Consider the following 20,170-nt stretch of genomic DNA (forward strand, 5'->3'; position numbering starts at 1 on the left):
TATTAAGTCATATATGTTTTAAGAGTCCTGGGCTTTTCCTATCCTAGCCTGCCTCCGTCCCAGCACTTGGGAGTTTGAGCCAGGAGGATTGAGAGTTGGAAGCCAGTTTGGGTTATGTAATAAGGCTCTGTCTCAAAAATAAATAAATAAATAAATAAATAAAGACTTTATTGAGGCTGTAGGCTCAACACCCAAAAGGCTGTTGAGGAACTTTCCTTCCTTCCTTCTGCTTTGGGGTCCATTACAGGGGTTGTGAGAATAAAACCTGATAGAGTGACTGAAGGAGTCCCAGTTCCTGTGACCCTCATGTCAGCTGTAGCCTAAGTCCTTCAAGAGGTGGGTTAGGCTGCCTAGAGTCACATGATCCCTCCCTTGTTTGAGGACCAAGTTTGTTTCCTCAGGATTCCTTGTCCCTGAGTCCATCCTAAAACAGGCTGCATTTGTATCCCAGAGTTGCCTTTCAAAACCACATCGTAACATCCACAAATCAAATCATCCTAACTAAAGTTTCAGGACTCTCAGGAAGATTTGGGGAGCCTGAGGTGGTGAGGCTAGCTTGGAATTTTCACTTCTACTTATGTATCTCCTTCCAGATTTTCCCAGGGACTCTCTTCCCTCCAAGTCCTGGAAGCACTTAGCTCTGTGTCAAGGCTCAAACTTGTAGAAAACCAAAATAATAGGATGCTTTCCAGAACCGTCTTTCATTTTAAGGCAATTTTGCTTATAAATCTATTGTAAAAATGTATTATATAGGGCTGGAGATGTGGCTCAATGGCCAATGGTTATGAGGCAGGCTAAGTTAGGGACTCAAGGAAACAAATTACATCTTGGACTAACCATGTTTTGGCTCAGGAACCACCCTCACCTGGCAGAGAACTGCCCATGCTCCTCTCCAATCATTAATTACTGGGTGGGAATCCTGTTCTCCCCTTCCCATGGGTTATGGTAGGTTTAAAAGCACCTGAAGAGCAGAAACAGCCTCTCTCAGCTTCATGCTTCCACCTAGGCCCTACCATGCTTCCCTTTGTATTTCTCTTCCCTAACTTTTAATAAACTCCCTTCACACCCACGTGTCCTGACATGGATTCTTCCTAGTGGGATACAAAGAATTTCGAAGTCTTCTGATCACAGACTGCACCAGTGCCATTAACAAAGTGCCTGCTTAGCAAGCACAAGGCCCTGAGTTCAAACCCTAGAACTGTCAAACTCCTGCCCCCAAAGCAACAACAACAAAAATCCACTCATGTTTCTTCTTAGTATACTAGGAGTAATAAAAGCAATTTAGAAAGTGGGAACGATGGAGTTTGACCTCCTCAAATCCACTCATTGACTAGTGAAAAGCTGTTTGGAATTTACTGCTAAATTTATTTCCCAGGTGTTAGATGTTCAGAACATGGAAGTTGAGATTATGTAAATCATGTAACAAAAAAAAATCAGGGGATGGGTTTTCAAACCTTTTATCAAGGCTTTCTGAAGATTATTAAAGAATAGTCAGAAACGGAGAAATATAGAGATATATAGATGAGAGAGAGAAGAGAGAAAGAGAGAGAATGAGTATGAGTCTATCTTCAAAAGTTTATCAGCGCACGCTAATTTAGGGGAAGATGGAGACAGATTTGACTTCTATGCGTTCTGACTCCTGATGAACTGCATAGAAAACGTAAAGACTTCTCCAGAGAGCACGCAAATTAAGCGCAGAACGGTAAAGCGCGGAGTCCGGAGCAGAGGGTACACCTGGCAGGCTCGTGCGGGCGGTGGTGGGCGCAGGAAGGTGGCTGGGCCCAGGCTCTCCTTGCAGGATTTAGTCCCCGCCCGGGGACTTCGGAGGCTCCGTGCGCGCGAGTCCCCCAGCCGCGCGCGGACCGCTGACTTCCCGCCCCCGTCGCGGGGGCAGGGCGAGAGGCGGGAGCTGGTCGGGTCCCCGCCCCGCGACCCTTTTAAAGGGTGGCGGGCGAAGGCTGGCCATGCAGAGCGCGGCGGCGAGAGCGGCGTAGAGTTTCCCCCAGCTGCGCCCAGGAGAGCGCTGCCTCTCCCCTCCTCCCCCACGCCGGGGAAGGCTCTCCAGGCTCCCCACGTCCCCTGAGCGACCAGCCAGGAGGGATCCGCGAACTTCCCGTGGCCCTGAATACCCTACCTGGAGGGATTTCCGCCTCCCCCGAGGGACCCGCCTGAAGGGATTCCCGCGACCCCCTGCCCCGAGGGCCCCCACTGAGTGATCCCCGCGTCCCCCGAGAGCCCTGCCAGAAGGGATCCCCGCGCACCACCCCCGCCCCGAGGGTCCCGCCTGGAGTGATCCCCGCGACCCCCGAGCGCCCTGCCAGAAGGGATCCCTGCGCCCCCCGAGCGCCCCGACGTAAGGGATCCCCGCGATCCCCCGAGGGTCCCGCCTGGAGGGATCCCCGCGCCCCTGAGCGCCCCGCCGGGAGCCCCGGGCCATGCGCCCCGGTTAGCGGCCGGTCGCCGGCATGCTGCGCCCGCTGCTGCTGGCCGCGCTCTGCCTGGCGGGCCGCCCGGTGCCCGCCGGCGCCTGCCAGCTGCCGTCCGAGTGGAGACCCCTGAGTGAGGGCTGCCGCGCAGAGCTGGCCGAGACCATCGTATACGCCAAGGTGCTGGCGCTGCACCCCGAGCTGCCCGGCCTTTACAATCACCTGCCCTGGCAGCATGAGGCCGGCCAGGGTGCGCTCTTCTACTCCGCCGAGGTGGAGATGCTGTGTGACCAGGCGTGGGGCAGCATGCTGGAGGTGCCAGCCGGCTCCAGGCTCAATCTCACTGGCCTGGGCTACTTCTCGTGCCACTCCCACACTGTGGTGCAGGACTACGCCTATTTCTTCTTTCTCAGGTGAGCCCAGCCTGTCAAGGCCGCCACCACCTTCTGCGCCACCTCTCAGGTCACCGTTACCTGTTGCAGGTCAGCAACTGCCATGCGCTCCTGTGCGCGCAGCACTGGAGAATGAATGCCTCGGGCTCCTAGCCCTATGCTTAATTCGCTCCTGCTCTGATTTCTCTGCAAAGATCTGAGCACCCTGCTAAGGCTTATTAAAATACAGGGGTGACTTGGGGCTCCTGCATCCACACAAGGGGAGGCCAGAGTACTTTTCAACAGCCCATGAGACTTGCCTCTCTTTAAACTGGCTTTAGTGGGAGCGGGTTGGGATGTGGAGAAAAACTGTGCGTGAAGGCAGTTCTTGGGGTTCTGCTGGGCCCTTCCTAAGTGTGATTTGGGGGCCAGTCGCTTATCAAGATCGTCCACATCCTCACCTGTATAAAGGGAAAAGCAACATTGGAACTCATGCAAACCACTTGGTGCAGCCAAGTTGCTTAACCAATGTTCACTTTCTCCACCCACTTCAGTGCCCGGATGCAGTCAGCTGCATTCCGGTTCACTCATTCCTACCAGATACCAGGTTATTCAAAATAGCAAAGGTTTATTGGGGGCCTGCTAGGGCTAACCCGCCCTCCCCGCCTCCCCGGCCATAATGTTTTAAAGAATATAGAGATAGATAGGGCAGGTAGAACTCTGATTCTGGACAAGGGCAGGCTTGTGAAGTTCCCTGAAATTCACCTGTGGTCTTAGAATCCAGTCAATTCTTATGATTGAATTCCCTCGAAATTTGAAATAGAGAACAGCAGGTGGAACGGTAAATTTGTTGATGCTTCCAGTTTAATCAACAGTCATACAGAGCCTGGCATGGTGGTGTGTGCCTATAATTTCAGCTATTCAGGAGGCAGAGGCTGGGGATCTGGAGTTCGAGGCCAACCCAGGCAAAGGCTACTTCCATCGTGAGGCCCTGGCTCCAAACCCCAGCACTGCAAAATAGGTAATAAAAATAGATGCAGAACTTCTAAGAGAAACATCAAGATGGGTGGAACCTAACCAGTAGGTTAGTTCAAGAAAGTGAATTAATCCCAGTGATTGTGATCAATAGTAGGTCCCATCTCCTGCCCCATGAAGCAGCCTATGGGTTTTGGGAATGAGGACTTTGATCTGGGTGGACATCTCATTTTTAGCTACCATTGCTCTGAGAAGAGAAGGGCTCCACAGAGGGGTTATGGTAAACTCATGGCAACATGTGTTTTCCATATTGGAGCCAGAAGCTAAGTTTAGAATTCATGCCCTGCTTTGTGTTGGCTTGAGTGGTTTAGCTGGATTATGTGTTTTTCTTCTTTTTTGGTTGTCTGGACAGTATAGTTTCTAACCAAAGTCCTCCAGAGCTGAGAGACTGTCCTCCTTGATTTGGGGAAACTTGACAGATTTTTCATGTTTTTATTTAGGAAAAATATTGAGAAACCAGCTATGAAACTATTCAACACTTTTTTTTCCCCCCAAAGAAAAACAGTTCAAGTACTTGAGCAGACATTGTTTTTTTTTTTTTTCTTTTTAATCATGAAATGCAGTTTTGCCCATTGGCTGTATGGTTGTCAGCCAACTCTTTCATCTTTCTTTCTAACATATTTACAAAAGTCAGGACAGATACAAAGTCAAACGGCAGGCTGAGACATTTTCACAGGGCTGGGTTCCCTGAAGTGTGTTAATGACTACGTACAAATCATTCCTCCTTTGTTCTGGGCGCACTGGATGAGGACCACTCCCCCTCTGTCAGCATGTGAGAGTGTGCCTACAGGTGTAGGTGTTGCAGTGGGGATTCTCTGGGGAGCCCACCATGCCCCCTTCTGCCTGGATTGTCATTCCTGCCTCTCCTTTTTTCCTGACTTCTTTATCTTTCTTTCCATCATCATTTCTTTGTTTTCATCTTCCTTTCCTTTTTATTTTGCCTGTTTTTTTTATTAGTGTACATTAATCAGACAAAGGTGTCTGTGGTATTTCCATACCTGCATCTAATGCACTTTGATTAAGTTCATACCTTAGTGACTTTCTCTTATCCCCCTCACCCGTTTTTGAACAATTTTTAATGCATTTCATTCTTTATAGAACAAGTGATTTATAGTTGATTCTTAAAAGGTACCCACTCTGTGCCAAATGCTTTATCTACTTATATTTTCTAATGAACTCCTATGATACCACCAATAAAGTAGGCACTGTTATAATCATCATTTATTTAACTTTTTTTTTTGTGGTACTGGGGTTTGAACTTGGGGCCTTGCTTTTGCTAGGCAAGCTCTCTACTACTTTGAGACATGTCTCCTTTTTACTTTTAGGTGGTTATTATTATTTTTAAAGATAATCTCACTTTCTGCCTGGGCCTCTAATCTGCTCACCTATGCCTCCTGCATAGCTAGGATTACAGGCACCCAGCTTGTTTGTTGAGATGGGGTTTTGCGAACTTTTTGCCTGCGCTGACCTTGAACCTGGATCCTCTCCATCTCCACCTCCCTCGAAACTGCAATGACAGGTGTGAGCCCATTGAGTTGGTCCTACAATCGTCTTTTAACAGATTTGTTTCATGTCATACTGAAGGTAAGACAATGGCAGGACCTGAACTCAGGACATTATAACTGGTCTGCCTCTCACTAGGAAGCAAGGAACACTCTGTCTGCAAGAAGGGAGGCCCTGGGTGACTTGGAAGACACAGAGTTAGGCATGCACACACACTTTCATTCCTTTTCCCAGACTTATTCTTTTGAAAGCCTGCAAGGTGAGGCAGAAAAACAGCTAGAAGTACTAGCTGCAGGGACTCCGTCATGAGAGCCAGGACAGACATCCTGAAATTGAAAGAACAATCCCTGTCCTATGACCTTGACTGAAGTCAGTCTGCCCGCAGCGGTCCCATCTACATCTTTTTTCCCTCTCTCCTGACTAGGCTGGATGAAAATTATAACCTCTTGCCTCATGGGGTCAATTTCCAAGAAGCCATCTTTCCAGATACGCAAGAAAACAGAAGGATGTTTTCCAGCCTTTTCCAGTTTGCTAACTGTTCCCAAGGGCAGCAGCTGGTGACTTTCTCCAGTGACTGGGAGATCCAGGAAGACAACAGGGTAAGAATTGGCTGGGCTATGTCTTGTATGAATTTTGTGACCAACAGAGTTAAGGAAAACCACAACCTTCCAAAACCAACACCAAAGATTATTACCCTGTCTCCCTCCCATCTGTTAAAAAAAAATACTGTTCATAAATTTTGGATAAGGGGTTCTTAACAATGTATAGAAACAAGATGAGATGAAGGTTTGCACCCTCTGCTTCAGTTTCCCCTTCTGTGAAAGGGGGACAATAGTACCATCTAGTTCATAGGGCTAACACAATATGGGTTAAACATGTGACGGTGTAAATATGAGTTGGGTGTGGTGATGACTGACTGTAATCCCAGCTTTCAGGAGGCTGAGGCAGACGGATCTCAAGTTCCAGGGAAGCCTGGGCTTGAGGGCAGACAGGACCGGTTTTGCCTTCCTATCCTTCTCTTTTGAAAGAAGACATTTTTAAGATAGCCATACAGGGAATTTCATTATTACTCTGAGAGGGAGAAAGATATAAGGAAAGGGTGCAGGAGGGTGAATGTGGTGGAAATATTTTGTACTCATGTATGAAAATGGAAAAATGAGACCTGTTGAAACTATTCTAAGATTGGGGGAAGGATAAAGGAAGATGATGGAGGGGGTTGAATTCAACTATGATATAGTGTAAGAACTTTTGTAAATGTCACAATATAACCCCAGTACAATAATATAATAAAAAACTAAATTTTAAGACTTTCAGAAAACAAACACTAAATATGTGAATCCTTTGACACAGTGCTTGAGTTGGCAAGCATTCACTGCACACAGCCATTCTAGACAGAATGTCTTGTTTTTGAGACAGTCTAGGGCTCTAAGGAATTAGAAGAAAAAGTGCTCAAGACATGAAACAAGTATCATAGCTAAAACTTCTATAATTTTAAAATACCTGAGACGTACAGGGTGGGCAAGGTGGCTATAGAATACAGGAGTCAGGGGTTTGGGATATGAAAATAGAAAAGGATTTTCAAGGGCTAGGGGAGTAGCTCAAGTGGTAGCGTGGCTGCCTAGCAATTGCAGGGTCCTGAGTTCAAACCCCAGTACTGATCCCCCTGAAGAAAAAGATTTTCCAATCTGAATAAAATACCCATTTGGGGAAATTTTGAGGACTGGCACTTTTCCAAAACAATGACAGTTGGGATGACAGTGATTAGGTGGGTTGGTGGCCTGTCACTCCCACTCCTCTGTGGAAGATGGTTTTAGGGCAACTTGGGGCTGCTGGAGAGAATTGTGATTTGGGTAGTAAAACAAATATGGAAGTTTGTCATGGGTTCAGGAACCTAGTGGCTCCCTTCTTCCCACCCATGATTGGCCTAGCCAAGCTGCCTTTTCTTCCAAATCTTATCTTCTGCCCAGGGGTCCCCAGCTCCCAGGGGCCTCTTCACGGTTTGTGAGATGGACAGGGACATCCCATCAAAGGAAATTATTCTTCCACATTTTCAGAGGTTTCTTGCTTAGCTCTGTCTGCCCTGTTGATAGCAGTCAAGAGTCTTCTAACCTCACCTTCATACTTTGCCAGAATTTTCTGAAAGCTTGTCCTATTTTGGTTCTGAGCACCTATTTTGTTTTTTCCTTCCTAATTTTGTTTTGTGAGACAGGGTCTCACTATGTAGCCTAGGTTGGCCTCAAGTTTATGATCCTCCCGCCTCAGCTCCCCGAGTACAAGGATTATAGGCATGTGGCACCATGCCCAGCTCCCTTCTTCATCTTTACCACTTTCCACTTCATATTGAATTGGGTGTACCAAGTGTAAGCCTGAGTACCCCAAGTTTGAATCACATCTAGTGCATTCCAAGTGCATCTTTTTAGATTTGTTCCATTTTTGTGGGAGCTTTGCTTTTATAACCAGATTCTTGATAACAATAAATTTATGCCAAGAGAGCAAACATTATTCTAAAAATACTTGAATGGCTTATCCCCAAAACTCTTTAGCTGCATAACTTATTAGCCTGATGGTCACATAATGAAGCTATTAGCATTTTTTGGAATTAGATTTTCCGTCATTAAAAAAAATAGCATGGAGAATTATTTCAGTGTGAAGCAGATTTATTTCTGCAGATCAGATGTTGATTTTTGGGGAGCTATTCCTGTCACCCTGGCCTCTTAGATAGGGAAGCATGGGGAGTGCTAGCTACACGGAGAAAGAGTCAGCACCGGAGGAGAGGGAAATAGTCATTCCAGAATGCTGTATTGCTGGGTGGTTGAATTTAGAAGTGCAATTGGAGGCACCCTGAACTTTTTTGGACCTTTCTCTGACTCTATTTTTATTCTCTGTTCACTTTGAAAGCAAACACGTTAGAGCTAAACTAACTGGAAACTAGACTTTATTTTTAAGAATTTTGTGATAAGCCAGGAGTGGTGGTGCACATCTATAATCCCAGCACTGGGTCGGCTGAGGCAGGAGGATTGCAAGTTTGAAACCAGCCTGGGCTACATAGTGAGCTCCAAGCCAACTTGGGCTACAGAGTGAGATCCTGTCTGAAGAAAAAAAAATTTGTGATGTTCCTTGCAATATTTTTACAGTGCCTGAAGTCTTAAATTGTTGTGAATGGCCCATTGCAGAGTTAGATGTAGACTTACTGACAATTATTTGCTCCCTCCAAAAAAAAAAAAAAAGCTAAAACATCTGTCTTTTACTGTGGGAAGGAAGCCTCAGATTATCCTAGCCTGGATAAAAATATCAGATAATGTCAGTAACATTCTATATTTTCCTTCAATCTTAAGAAGTCACCTTTTTATCCAGCAGAAATAGGTGCTAGGAGACTTCTGCTATGGGGGCACATTGATCCTTCACAGGATCTTAGAGCAGTTGGGGAAGGCCCTGGACATGGTACCCTGCCTTCTTACAGGCTTAGAGTGTGCTTTCCACTGTTGACTGGAGGGTGGATCCACACTCTAGGCACAAAGGCCTCACTTCACTCTCTTCACTGGCAGTTTTCCCTTTCTTTGTCTTGGAGGATCATGTGAATCTAGGACTCCAGGGAATATGTGGGTTAAGGGATGGAACAGGAGGAAAATCTTATATAGGGAAACTTTTGTGTTGCACACCCAGGGTGTCATTCAACTCAGTCCCCAGGAGCAAAATCCTCCCACACTTTGGTTCCTTTCCAGGGCCTCCTCCATCTTCAAATATCCCACCCACCCCTTTGTTAACAGAAAAACGGTCTTGCTTTCGAAAGTGGCCAAGAAGTCAGTGGCGTTACTAAGTGTTCAGTACCTCTCTGCTTTGGTGTCATGGTGTTAATGGCACTCTGGGGAACATCTTTGGCACACTGGAGCATTTACTGGCAGGATTCTCTCCATTCTGGCCAAAGACATTTTTTCTTCCTCCTTTCTCTCCTGTGAGGCGTGTGGACAGTCAAAACAGAAGCTGGGTGTTTCTTCCTCTCTGCCAGTTCTGGCCCCTAGCACCGAGCCCTGGCCTGACCCACACTTACATCAGTCTGTCATAAAATGTCATGGGATGGAAATGAAATCTGTGATGGTCAGACTGCCCTCTTGTTCTCCTTTCCTTGTTTGGAGTTAGGAAGCAGCTTCAAAAGGAAAGAGTTGGCCTTTTCCGAGCCACCATAGAAGGAATGCAAGTTTTTAATCAGATCTGCATTGGCCCCACTGTTTCTGGAGCCATGACCTTGGGCAGGCCCCTCAGTTCTCACAGCTTGGCTTTTCTCATCTATAAAATAAGAAACCAAGGTTGCTATGAGGACGCACTCAGAAAGTCCTTAGGAACCTATGGAGAGTGATGCAAGGGCTTATTACTGTAAATTAATCATTTTAAAGTAGTTTTAAAATGACATTTACATTTAAAAAGCTTTCTGCTACTTCAGGGGAGTCCTAAAATTTCCTGTGATTTGTGACAGCAGTAGGGATGGGGATGTGTGTTCGAATGGGAAGGATAAGAGGGAAGCCACTGTGAAGTTTCTAGCATTCAGTAGCATCAATACCTTCTTGGCAGGAGTACTAGATTTTGAACTCAGGGCCTCATGCTTGCTAGGCAGGTGCTCTACCACCTGAGCCATGCCCCCACCCTTTTTGCTTTTTTTAGGTTTGCTTTTTTCTTTATAGGTCTGTGTGAACTTTTTGCCTGTGCTGGCCTCGAATCTCAATCCTCTTTATCTCTGGGATGATAGGCCTGAGCCACCGTGCCCGGAAAAAGGGGCTGTTGCTTAAAAGTCAATTGTAGTGTGGAATCTCAGGCCTTCACAATGAACTTGTAGAATTCCTATATGAAAGTCCGTCAGTGCTCTGAATGGATTTTTTTTTTTAACCTACACATGGTTTTGTAACATGACTCATGGACCATTTGAAAAATATCAGTTCACTGAGTTACACAGATTTTTAGACACTTAATTATGTAATATAAAAATCCCATGAATATAATCATTGGTCTCATTGGGAAAGTCTGTCTTGGGAAGCTGTTAAACTCACAGTGGCAACTTTTAAAAAAATTCTACTTTTGCTGAACAGCACAAGTCTTATCACTGGCAACAAATACAGTTAGTTGTTTCTTTCAAAGTGGCAGGCTTACTTAATTCTTTTTTTTTGGTGGTACTGGGGTTTGAACTAGGGTTTCTCTCTTGCTTGGCAGACTTTCTACCACTGAGTCACTATGCTAGCTCTTAATTCATTTTTAAAGAATTATCTTTCAAATATGCAAACCTAAATAAAATAGCTTTTCATTCATTCTTTCAAGTCAAAATAGCGTTTCATGAAAAAAGCCTCTAGTTTGGCTCAGAGCGCTATCATGTGAACACTTCAACCTGTGACAACAGTGTACTTGGGTATGCAGCAGACAGGCTTCTGTGTAAACCCCATTCCTTCACACAGACCATGAGAAATTTGTATAAGAGGCAGGTTTTAAGGCCAGGGCATAGCTCAAGTGGTTCAGCACCTGCCTAGCAAGCATGAGCCCCTGAGTTCAAACACCAGTACCACCAAAAAAAAAAAAAAAAATCAAAACCCAGACCAAACTACCAAATGATTTGTGCACTTATTGGCTTATCATCGATGTCACCATGGTTTGCAGGGTATAAACTCCCCCTCACTCACTGTTTTGTTCCCAGGCCCTGGCATGGTTCCATGGACCTAGGAGGCACTCACACAGTTAAGTAACAGTATTACTATAAAGAAAGGGAGGTTCCATCTCATAGGAGTAGTGTGGGCAAGAGAAACTTGAGAAGGAAGGTCCCTCGAGTGGTAGGGGGACCTTAAGTATTCCAAGGGCTTGATCTACACTTTGTAGGATGACCTAGAATCTACTCTTTCCAGAGTTCTTTTGAGGTCTGTAGGCTCATGCTACTCAGTACATCTAGGTAAAGCCTGTTAACCTACTCCAAGATTGTCATTAATTTGACCAGACAGAGGCAAAGCTGTGAAGTGGGCAGGTAAGTGATTGTTATTTGCTCATCCATCCATCCATCCATTCATTCATTTTACATGTATGCACCAAATACCTATTAAATGTCAGGTACTGGCATTACAAAAAAAACCAGAGGAAAGAACTCTCTGCCCTCCTAGAGCTCACATTGCAGTGGGCTGGGGAAATACGGTTGGTAGATTGATAGATACAGAAAACACCAGGTACTGATAGGTTTTTGGCTCAGAATGAGAAAGGGTGAGATGGACAAGAGTAGCTGGTGGCTACTTCAGGTTAAGTGGATGACATTAACTGAAATCTGAAAGGCCCAGGCCAGCCATACAAAGATCAGACAGGAAAGAATCCCAGGCAAAGGGGATTGTCCCCAAGATGAAGTCAACCCTGCATGGTTGAGGGACAAAAAGCCCCCATGGAGCTTTGTTGGTGGTAGAAGAATGGATCAGGCTAAGCTTGGCCAGGTAAGGGGTGGGGAGCAGATAACTTAGAACTTTCTGGGCAAGATGAGAAGTTTAGATCGTTGTGATTCAGGGAGCCATTGAACCGGGTGATGTGATCTGGTTAATGTTTCAGAGAATCAAGACTCTGGTTATCCAGTGAACCATAGATTTCTGGGAAATCAAAGCTGGTGCAGGGAGGCCAACAAGAAAACTGCTAGAATGATCCAGGCAAGAGTGATCGTTGACTGGCACTGGCACTGGAGAGAGATGGCACGTTTAAGGATGCATATTGGAAGTGTAGCTTTCCCTGTGTTCTCATTTGTCTTTCATCACAGTCCACTCCTCTATCCTCGCTGAGACACTTAGCCTGTGTCATCCACCTAACAGGGTCTCAGCTACCTCTAGGATGCTGGCCAATGGCACATTTTTATACTACAAAATGTTGAACTTCCTTTGGAAATTTTTTTTTTTGGTAGGACTGGGTTTGAACTCAGGGCTTTGTGCTTGCAAAGCAGGTGCTCAACTGCTTGAGCCACACCTCCTGTCTGTTTTCTCTGGTAATTTTAGAGATGAGGTCTCAGAAAAATTTGCTTGGGCTGGCCTTGAACCATGATCCTCCAGATATCAGCCTCCCAAGTAGCTAGGATTATAGGCATGAGACCCAGCTGGGAATATTTTAAGAATTTGCCTTGTTGACAAAGTTTTAAGCAAGGCAGGCTCACAACCAAAAAAAAAATAAATAAATAAAAGGTTGGTGTAAACATCCTAATGGGGTACCAAGTATCATTTCCCTGTGATTCTGGTTGGCATCTCTAACGACTAATGATGCTGACCGTCTTCATCTTTCATAGGCTAACTGGCCATTTGCATATCATCGTTACAGATATGTCTATTTATATTCTTTATACATTTAAAAAACCAATTCTATCTTCTTGTCATTGAGTTGTAATAGTTTCTTCCATGTTTTGGATACTAGACCCTTACCATAAGTGATTTACACACACTGTCTCCCACACTGTGGGCTCTTTTCACTGTGGCTTTGATGTACATTTCTCTAAAGCTCACAGTGTTGATCATGTTTTGTCCCCGTGTTTACCGTCTGTGTGGCCTTGTTAGTGAAATCTGTGTTCGTATCTTTTGCCCATTTTGTCATCTTATGAGAGCTGTCCCATTTCCCTTCCTAGTGTGTTAACCATTTTTATTCTCTTCTTTGCAGCTCCATTAGGATGAACCAGGGACACAACTCTTAAACTATTCATAGTTTAAAAAAAAGTGATAAAAACACATAATTCATAATCTCTTATGAAAATTTAAAGTGTTCTACAGTATTGTTAACTGTAGTACAATGTTGTAAGCAGATCTCTAGAACATTTTTGTCTTGTGTGCTGTATTAAGTGCTAACTTCCCATCTCCTATTCCTCATCTCAATCCTACCCTCCAGCTACAGCCACAGCTGTGGATTTGGACACAGGCTCAAATCCATCTGAAACTCATTTTTAACGTATTGATAACCACATGATCTCATCCTGACTCAGTTTCTCCAAAAAAATAGGTCATAAACTTGGGAGTAACAAAAATCAGAGCTTTGTGAATAATTGGTTCTCTGTCTCAGCTACAGTACCTATGTCAAAAAATCGGAAGACACAGGAGAAAGCTCTCCCTTGTTGACTGAAGAGGTGTCATTGGGTGGCTTCATTTCTTCCTTAATTTTTATTTCTATTCTTTGTCATTAGTAGGAATTGAACTCAGGGCCCTAACACTTCCTAGGCAAATGTTCCACCACTTGAGCTACACTTCCAGTCCTTTTTCTTTCTTTCTCTTTTTTGGTTTATTCATTTATTCATTACATTGTGCATACATTGTTTGGGCCATTTCTCCCCCTGCCCCCCATTCCCTCCTTCTTCCCCCTACCCCCCTCGCTTCCAGGCTGAACCTGTTCTGCCCTTTTCTCCAATTTTGTTGAAGAGAAGACATAAGTGATAATAAGAAAGACATAGCATTTATGCTAGTTTGAAATAAAGATAGCTATATGAGAGATTCCTAGCATTGCTTCCATGCACATGTGCATTAAAACCCGAATTGATTCATCTCTATCAGACCTCTTTACTACTTCCTGGTCACCTTCCCATATTGACCTCTGTTGCTCTAAGGTTACTGTATTACTCCTCTGCAGTGGGGACATCAAACACTTTGAAGTTTTGGGTTTCCTACCTTTCCCTGTTCCTCCTGTATGTGTTCTCCCCTTAGTGTGTGACCCATGTCTGATAATATTACTGCATTTGTTTTAGATCTAAAGTCCGCATATGAGGGAAAACATAGGATTTTACCTGTGAATGACAAGATTTCATTCTTCTTCATGGCTGCATAAAATTCCATTGTGTATAAATACCACATTTTCTTAACCCATTCACCAATAGTGGGGCATCTTGGTTGTTTCCATAACTTGGCTATTGTGAATAGCGCTGCAATAAACATGGGTGTGCAGGTGCCTCTGGAGTAACCTGAGTCACATTCCTTTGATTATATCCCCAGGAGTGGGATTGCTGGATCATACAGCAGAACTATGTTTAGTTTTTTAAGAAGCCTCCATATTGTTTTCCAGAGTGGTTGTACTAGCTTACATTCCCACCAGCAGTGTACAAGGGTTCCTTTTTCCCTTGCATCCTTGCAAACATTTGTTGGTGGTGTTTTTGATGTTAGCTATCCTAAAAGGGGTGAGATGGAATCTTTGTGTAGTTTTGATTTGCATTTCCTTTCTGGTCAGGGACGGTGAGCATTTTTTCATGTGTTTTTTAGCCATTTGAATTTCTTCTTTTGAGAAAGTTCTGTTTAGTTCACTTGTCCATTTCTTTATTGGTTCATTAATTTTGGGAGAATTTAGTTTTTTGAGTTCCCTATATATTCTGGTTATCAGTCTTTTGTCTGATGTGTAGGTGGCAAATATTTTCTTCTACTCTGTGGATGGTCTCTTCAGTTTAGAGACCATTTCTTTTGTTTTGCAGAAGCTTTTTAATTTCATGTAGTCCCATTTGTCCACCCTTTCTCTCAGTTGCTGGGCTGCTAGAGTTCTATTGAGGAAGTCCTTGCCTATACCTGTTGCTTCCAGAGTATTCCCTGCTCTTTCCTGTACTAACTTCAGAGTTTTGGGTCTGATATTAAGGTCCTTGATCCATTTTGAGTTGATACTAGTACAGGATGATAAACATAGATCTAGTTCCGGTTTTTTTGCAGACAGGTAACCACTTTTCCCAGCAACATTTGTTGAAGAGGCTATCTTTTCCCCATCGTGTGTTTTTGGCACCTTTGTCAAAAATAAGGTGGGCATAGCTGTTTGGATTCATAACCAGGTCCTCTATTCTGTTCTTCTGGTCTTCATGTCTGTTTTTGTGCCAGTACCATGCTGTTTTTATTGCTATGGCTCTGTAGTATAGTTTGAAGTCGTGTATTGTGATACCTCCAGCATTGCTCTTTTTGCTGAGTATTGCCTTGGCTATTCGCAGTCTCTTGTGTTTCCAAATGAACTTTAGGGTAGATTTTTCAATCTCTGTGATGAATGTCATTGGGATTTTCTTCAGAGGTTTGTAGTTCTCCTTGTAGAGAAGCAAAGCTTGAGAAACAGGAGAAAATTGTCCCAGAGTCCTGCAGCCCAGGCAGTGGGAATTCTGACCATGGTTCCTGCAGTCTCCTGCTAGCTTCATTAAATTCGCTCTTACTCTCATTGTCCCCATTATGGACGCAGGAGCTGAATGTGATTGACCTTGCAAGGATTGCGCAAAGAGGATGGAGGTTCACAGGGTCTGTGTCCATAAAGTGTGGTTTTAAATAAGAAATATTTATCACCCCTCTGTCTTGGAAGCAGAAAATATAACACACCTGAGCTCTTCCTGTGGACATCCTGGCTCATGTTGATTTCTCTGGGGAAGGGGACAAGTATCTGCTTTTACACTTTCTTCTTCCCAACACCCCCCTCCTCCCTGCAGGCCACACTTGTGCATCATATCCAGGCATTAGCTTCTGCACTCCCCGTCCTCAGCAGGCCCTGGAGTTTTACAGACCCCTGGGGACATTCCTGGGAACAGGTCGCAGTTGTCACAACAAATGCTGCCTATGAATCTTGAGCTGGGGGCTGTCCTCCTTTCTCCCCCATACTACTTTGGCTGTCACTGGACAGACCCTCAGGGAGGCTGTCAGACTTCAGTTCCTCTGGCAGGCTCTCATCTTTCTTTTGGTTAAATCGGCTGTGACACATGGCAGAGTCCTGTATCCCCTTAGGGTCCAGACAAACTGTATATGCTGCCAGTAAGTTCTGGGGACTCAGGGCCCCAGAGGTCACCCCATGCACTCGAGGCTAAGTCTTGTTAACTTTGCCCAGACGCAGGATGAAGAATGTCTTGGTTGAAGTGTCCCCAGAGGTTGTCTCGTGCATCTCCTCACTGTAACATCACTAAAGAATTAATAGGAAAACGCAGGCCCCCCTCCATAAATAGGCCCCCCCATAGCTAATTCTGTTAGCATGCTGCCTCGTGGTACTATTTGGATGTTAAATATCTTGATCACAATTTCAATGATGTAACTAGTAAGAATATTAGTAGAGAGGGAGATAGGGTTTCAAAAATGTCATAGCTCTGTAGTAAAGCAAAATAGTCATATTAAAAGTCAATTGAGCTGGTGCAGTGGATTGTGACTGTAATTCCAACTATGCAGGAGATGTAGGTAAGAGGATCTTGGTGGAAGGCCAATTTGGACAAAAATGTGAGACTCTAACCAAAAAAATAGCTAAAACAAAAAAAGGCTGGGGCATGGCTCAAATGGTAGAGTGCCTGCCCAGCAACGAGAAGGTCTTTGAGTTCAAACCCTAGTACAGCCCCCAAAAAAGTCAATGGAAGGGAAAAATCTGTACATAAAACAGCAAAGGAAGAACATTTCTTACTCAATACCAGATGGCAGCATTGTGGGTGATTTCTAAGCTACTTCTGTTTCCCCTGGGTCAAGGGCCTTTCCTTATCCTGAGGCTGGGGGGGGGGGTATAGTTGGGCCTAGAGATCAGGCTGGTGTCTGTGTGCCATGTGACTTCCTTCCTTTCTGTCCTTCATGTCTCCTCTCCAGTTCTTCCTGCAGACCCCAGATTGGCCACCCACCTGCAGGCCTTGGCTGCCTGCCTTTCTGCCCTGTCTGGCCTTCTCTTTCTCTCTCTATCAGATTCCCCAGGCCCTACAACTTCTCCTTCTCCCCCAATACTTTGCTGACTATATCATGGAACTCTGAGACTCTACTAGAAAGATGATACCATGGAATAATTCAAGTTCAGGGTTATAGTAAAAACTTATTATTCCTCATAAACATTTACATTTTAAGACTTTGGTCCCTTAAATAATCCTAAGGTGTGAGTAGAACAAGTCAGAGGGCTTGTGTGGGGTTGAGGGAGGGGCAGTGTTAGCCTTCCTCACTAAGTCCTCTGAAATAGGCAGACACCTGCAAGGCCCTGTGTGGAGGACATTTATGACAGGGGGTGACCCCTGTGCTGGCTTTGGGCAGAGGTCAAGGATGGTGGGACCCAACACACAGCACTGACTGAAACATGGCTAGGGCAGAGTTGGTTAGTATGGACTGACTCCTGCCTTTGCCAGTTGTTTTACTTCTGGGAGTTCCCCAACCTTGGACACCTTAGAGTCTTTGTTTCATGACATACATGGTAGGAATAATATCTACCCAAAAGGGGTTATGATTTCATGAGTATATATAATATATATATATACATATGTATGTATATATATGCATAACCAAATACAAATCTCTGATGCTTAATGTTCAAAAAATAGTGACTATCAACTATGAAACTGGGGAGGAACATGCTACTGGGGAGACTGCTGTCATAAAATCGTACGGAGATCCAAATGTGGTCTTGTGTGACTACGATTCAAGAATTTGCTTGTGCGTGGACTGTAAGAAGACCGATCAAAGTGCCCACCATGTTGGAAGAACAAGGGTTTGCACAAAACCCTCCTGGTCAGGCCGTGATGTAGTACGATGGAAACCTACCATGTAGCAGGCAGCAGAGACCTGACTCTTGAGAGTGGGCACCTCCCTGATAAGTTGGCTCTGAAGGGTACTAGAGGGCTTCACAGGGCTGGAGCTACTTCTCTTTCTGACAAAAGCTCCCTTCAACAGGCTGCCAAACTCCTGTTTTATAGGAGTTTGTACTGTGTAGTGCAGGCTGGCCTCAAACTCATCATCGTCCTGCCTCAGCCTCCCAAATGCTAGAATCATAGGTGTGGACCACTTGGCTCCCTATTTATTTTTGCTTTTAATCATGGTAAAAATATGTGTCATAAGACTTATTTTAATCATTTCAGTGTATAGTTAAGTAGTTTTAATCATATTCGCATTGCTGTACAAGTGAGCTCTAGAACTTCTTTATCTTGCAAAACAAATTCTCTATCCATTAAATGAGAACTCCTCATTCTCTCTCCCCCAGCACTGGAACTCACCATTCTACTTCCCGTCCCTATAAATTTCGCTGCTCCACATACCACATATCAGTAGAATTGACCAGTATTTGTCTTTTTTGGAGGCCTAGTTTATTTCACTATTTCTTCAAGGTTCACGCATGTCATAGCAAGTGGCAGGATTTAATGTTCCTTGGATGTACAGGCCACATTTTCTTTACCCATCGATGGACATCTGGTTCACGGCTACCTGGTGGCTGTTGTGACTAATGTTGCCTTGAACACACTGGGACAATATCACTACGACACTCTGCTTTCAGTTCTTTTACTCAGCAGTGGGATTGCTGAATCATACAGCAGTTCTACTGAGGAACTGCCACACCATTTCCACTGCAGTGGCCCCGTTTCACGTGCCCACCAACAGTGCACAAGGGGCTCAGTTTCTCCACCTCATTCTACTTTATTTTCTGTTTGCTTCTCCTCTTCCTCCTCCTTCTACTACTTCTCCTTGTCCTCCTACTCATCTTCCTCCTTGTCATCCTCCTTTTCTTTCTATTTCTTCATCTTCCTCCTTTTTGTCCTCCTCCTCCTCCTCCTCTTACTATTTTTTCTCCTCGTTCTTCTCCTTCCTCTCTTCCACCCTCTTCCTATTTTCATCCCCTCTTTTGGATTTGAGCTCCAAGAAGTTTCTTAGCCAAAAGGCCAAAAAGCAATCCAAGACCTTTCTTAGCCCCAGGAAGAGAAGGGGATTGTTGGGACCAACTGTGTTGTAGAGCTGTATTCATCCTATCCTTGGCTCCCACTCAGCCACCTGGGGTCCAGCCTGGCTTTCTTCCCATGTGCCTGTGGAACTCAGGTCCTGTTTTCCATAAGGACAGTTCCTTCCATTTCAGGAGCTGACAAGAGCATCCACACTGGACCTGGGCTTTTGGGGCCAGGAGGAAGTGAGCAAAGCATTAGTCCTGGGGTGTACATGGGCTTCTCTGGGTTGCTGGGGAAAACATTCATGAACCACCCTCCTGATTCCCTTTTCAGGATTCAGAGAGGAATCCTTATCACTAGGAAGAACTCAGCCTCTTCTTGACCTTCTCTCCACCTTTCTCTCTAGAAGATGGGGGTATTATTGTAGCCTGGGGCATACAGCCTCATGTGAGTCTTCCTGGATGTGAGCTCAGCTCCTGGCACCACTGTGACTCATAAGTTGAACTCCATCAGTCTTCTGCCCCCACCCTCTGCTTCCCAGCACTTCATGTTCCTGCTGGGCAATAATTCCCATTCCTCTATCCCACCCATCCCCTGCCTTTTGAAGTCTATTCTGAGGCTGAGTTTAGGTGGAAAAAATGGCCACACATAATTTCCAAATTCCATATAATTGATATCTCATTAATCGATCAATAGCCGCCCCCACCTCAAAGTCAGCTCTATCCCCTCTGCTCAGGGAGATAACAACTGTGAAAACACTGAGAAAAACAGGAGAGGAATGTGGGCAGCCTGTGCCAGAAAGGCAGTGGAAACCTCTGGCCTGCACCCAGCTGCCCTGTGCTCTTGCTCTGTGGATTATGTATCTCATGGGATACGCCTACCAGTTGGGCCAGGTTCAGAAAGGGCCCATCTCACAAATGGAAACTCCAGACAGGAAGCGTGTGAGTTTGGTCCTACTTTCTATTTGGGATGAGGTTTTTGTTTTTTTTAAGCTGAAGTGTCAGGCCTTTCCTACCTAGTATATTTCATTATGGTTACCATACCCCACTATCTCCTACCACTAATGGACGATTGCCCGTGCCCTTTAACGATCTTAGGCTTTTCTGAAATGCTGCTTAGTTCCGAGAGTCTTTGTTTCTCTTCTCATTTGGGCCTTTACAATCACAGAAGTCAAGATTCCCATTTTATTGAATGAGGACATTGACATAAGTGATCCACCCAAGGTCACAGATTCTTAGTGGCTATGAAAACAAACCCCAGGT

At 44.9% G+C, this 20,170-nt stretch overlaps 1 protein-coding gene across 1 annotated transcript in view; it reads left to right on the plus strand.

Moving 5' to 3' along the window:
* The first annotated feature begins 1,982 nt into the window (after positions 1 to 1,982).
* Positions 1,983 to 20,170, plus strand: part of Ccdc3 (coiled-coil domain containing 3) — an 87,177-nt gene continuing 68,989 nt past the window's right edge. The window contains exons 1-2 of the mRNA XM_020185051.2: positions 1,983 to 2,839; positions 5,760 to 5,934. Of these exons, the coding sequence (XP_020040640.2) occupies positions 2,466 to 2,839; positions 5,760 to 5,934 (549 nt within the window). The 5' untranslated portion in view covers positions 1,983 to 2,465. The remainder of the gene's footprint in view (positions 2,840 to 5,759; positions 5,935 to 20,170) is intronic.

The sequence above is a fragment of the Castor canadensis genome, chromosome 15 (assembly GCF_047511655.1).
Source record: "Castor canadensis chromosome 15, mCasCan1.hap1v2, whole genome shotgun sequence".
Lineage (NCBI taxonomy): Eukaryota > Metazoa > Chordata > Mammalia > Rodentia > Castoridae > Castor > Castor canadensis.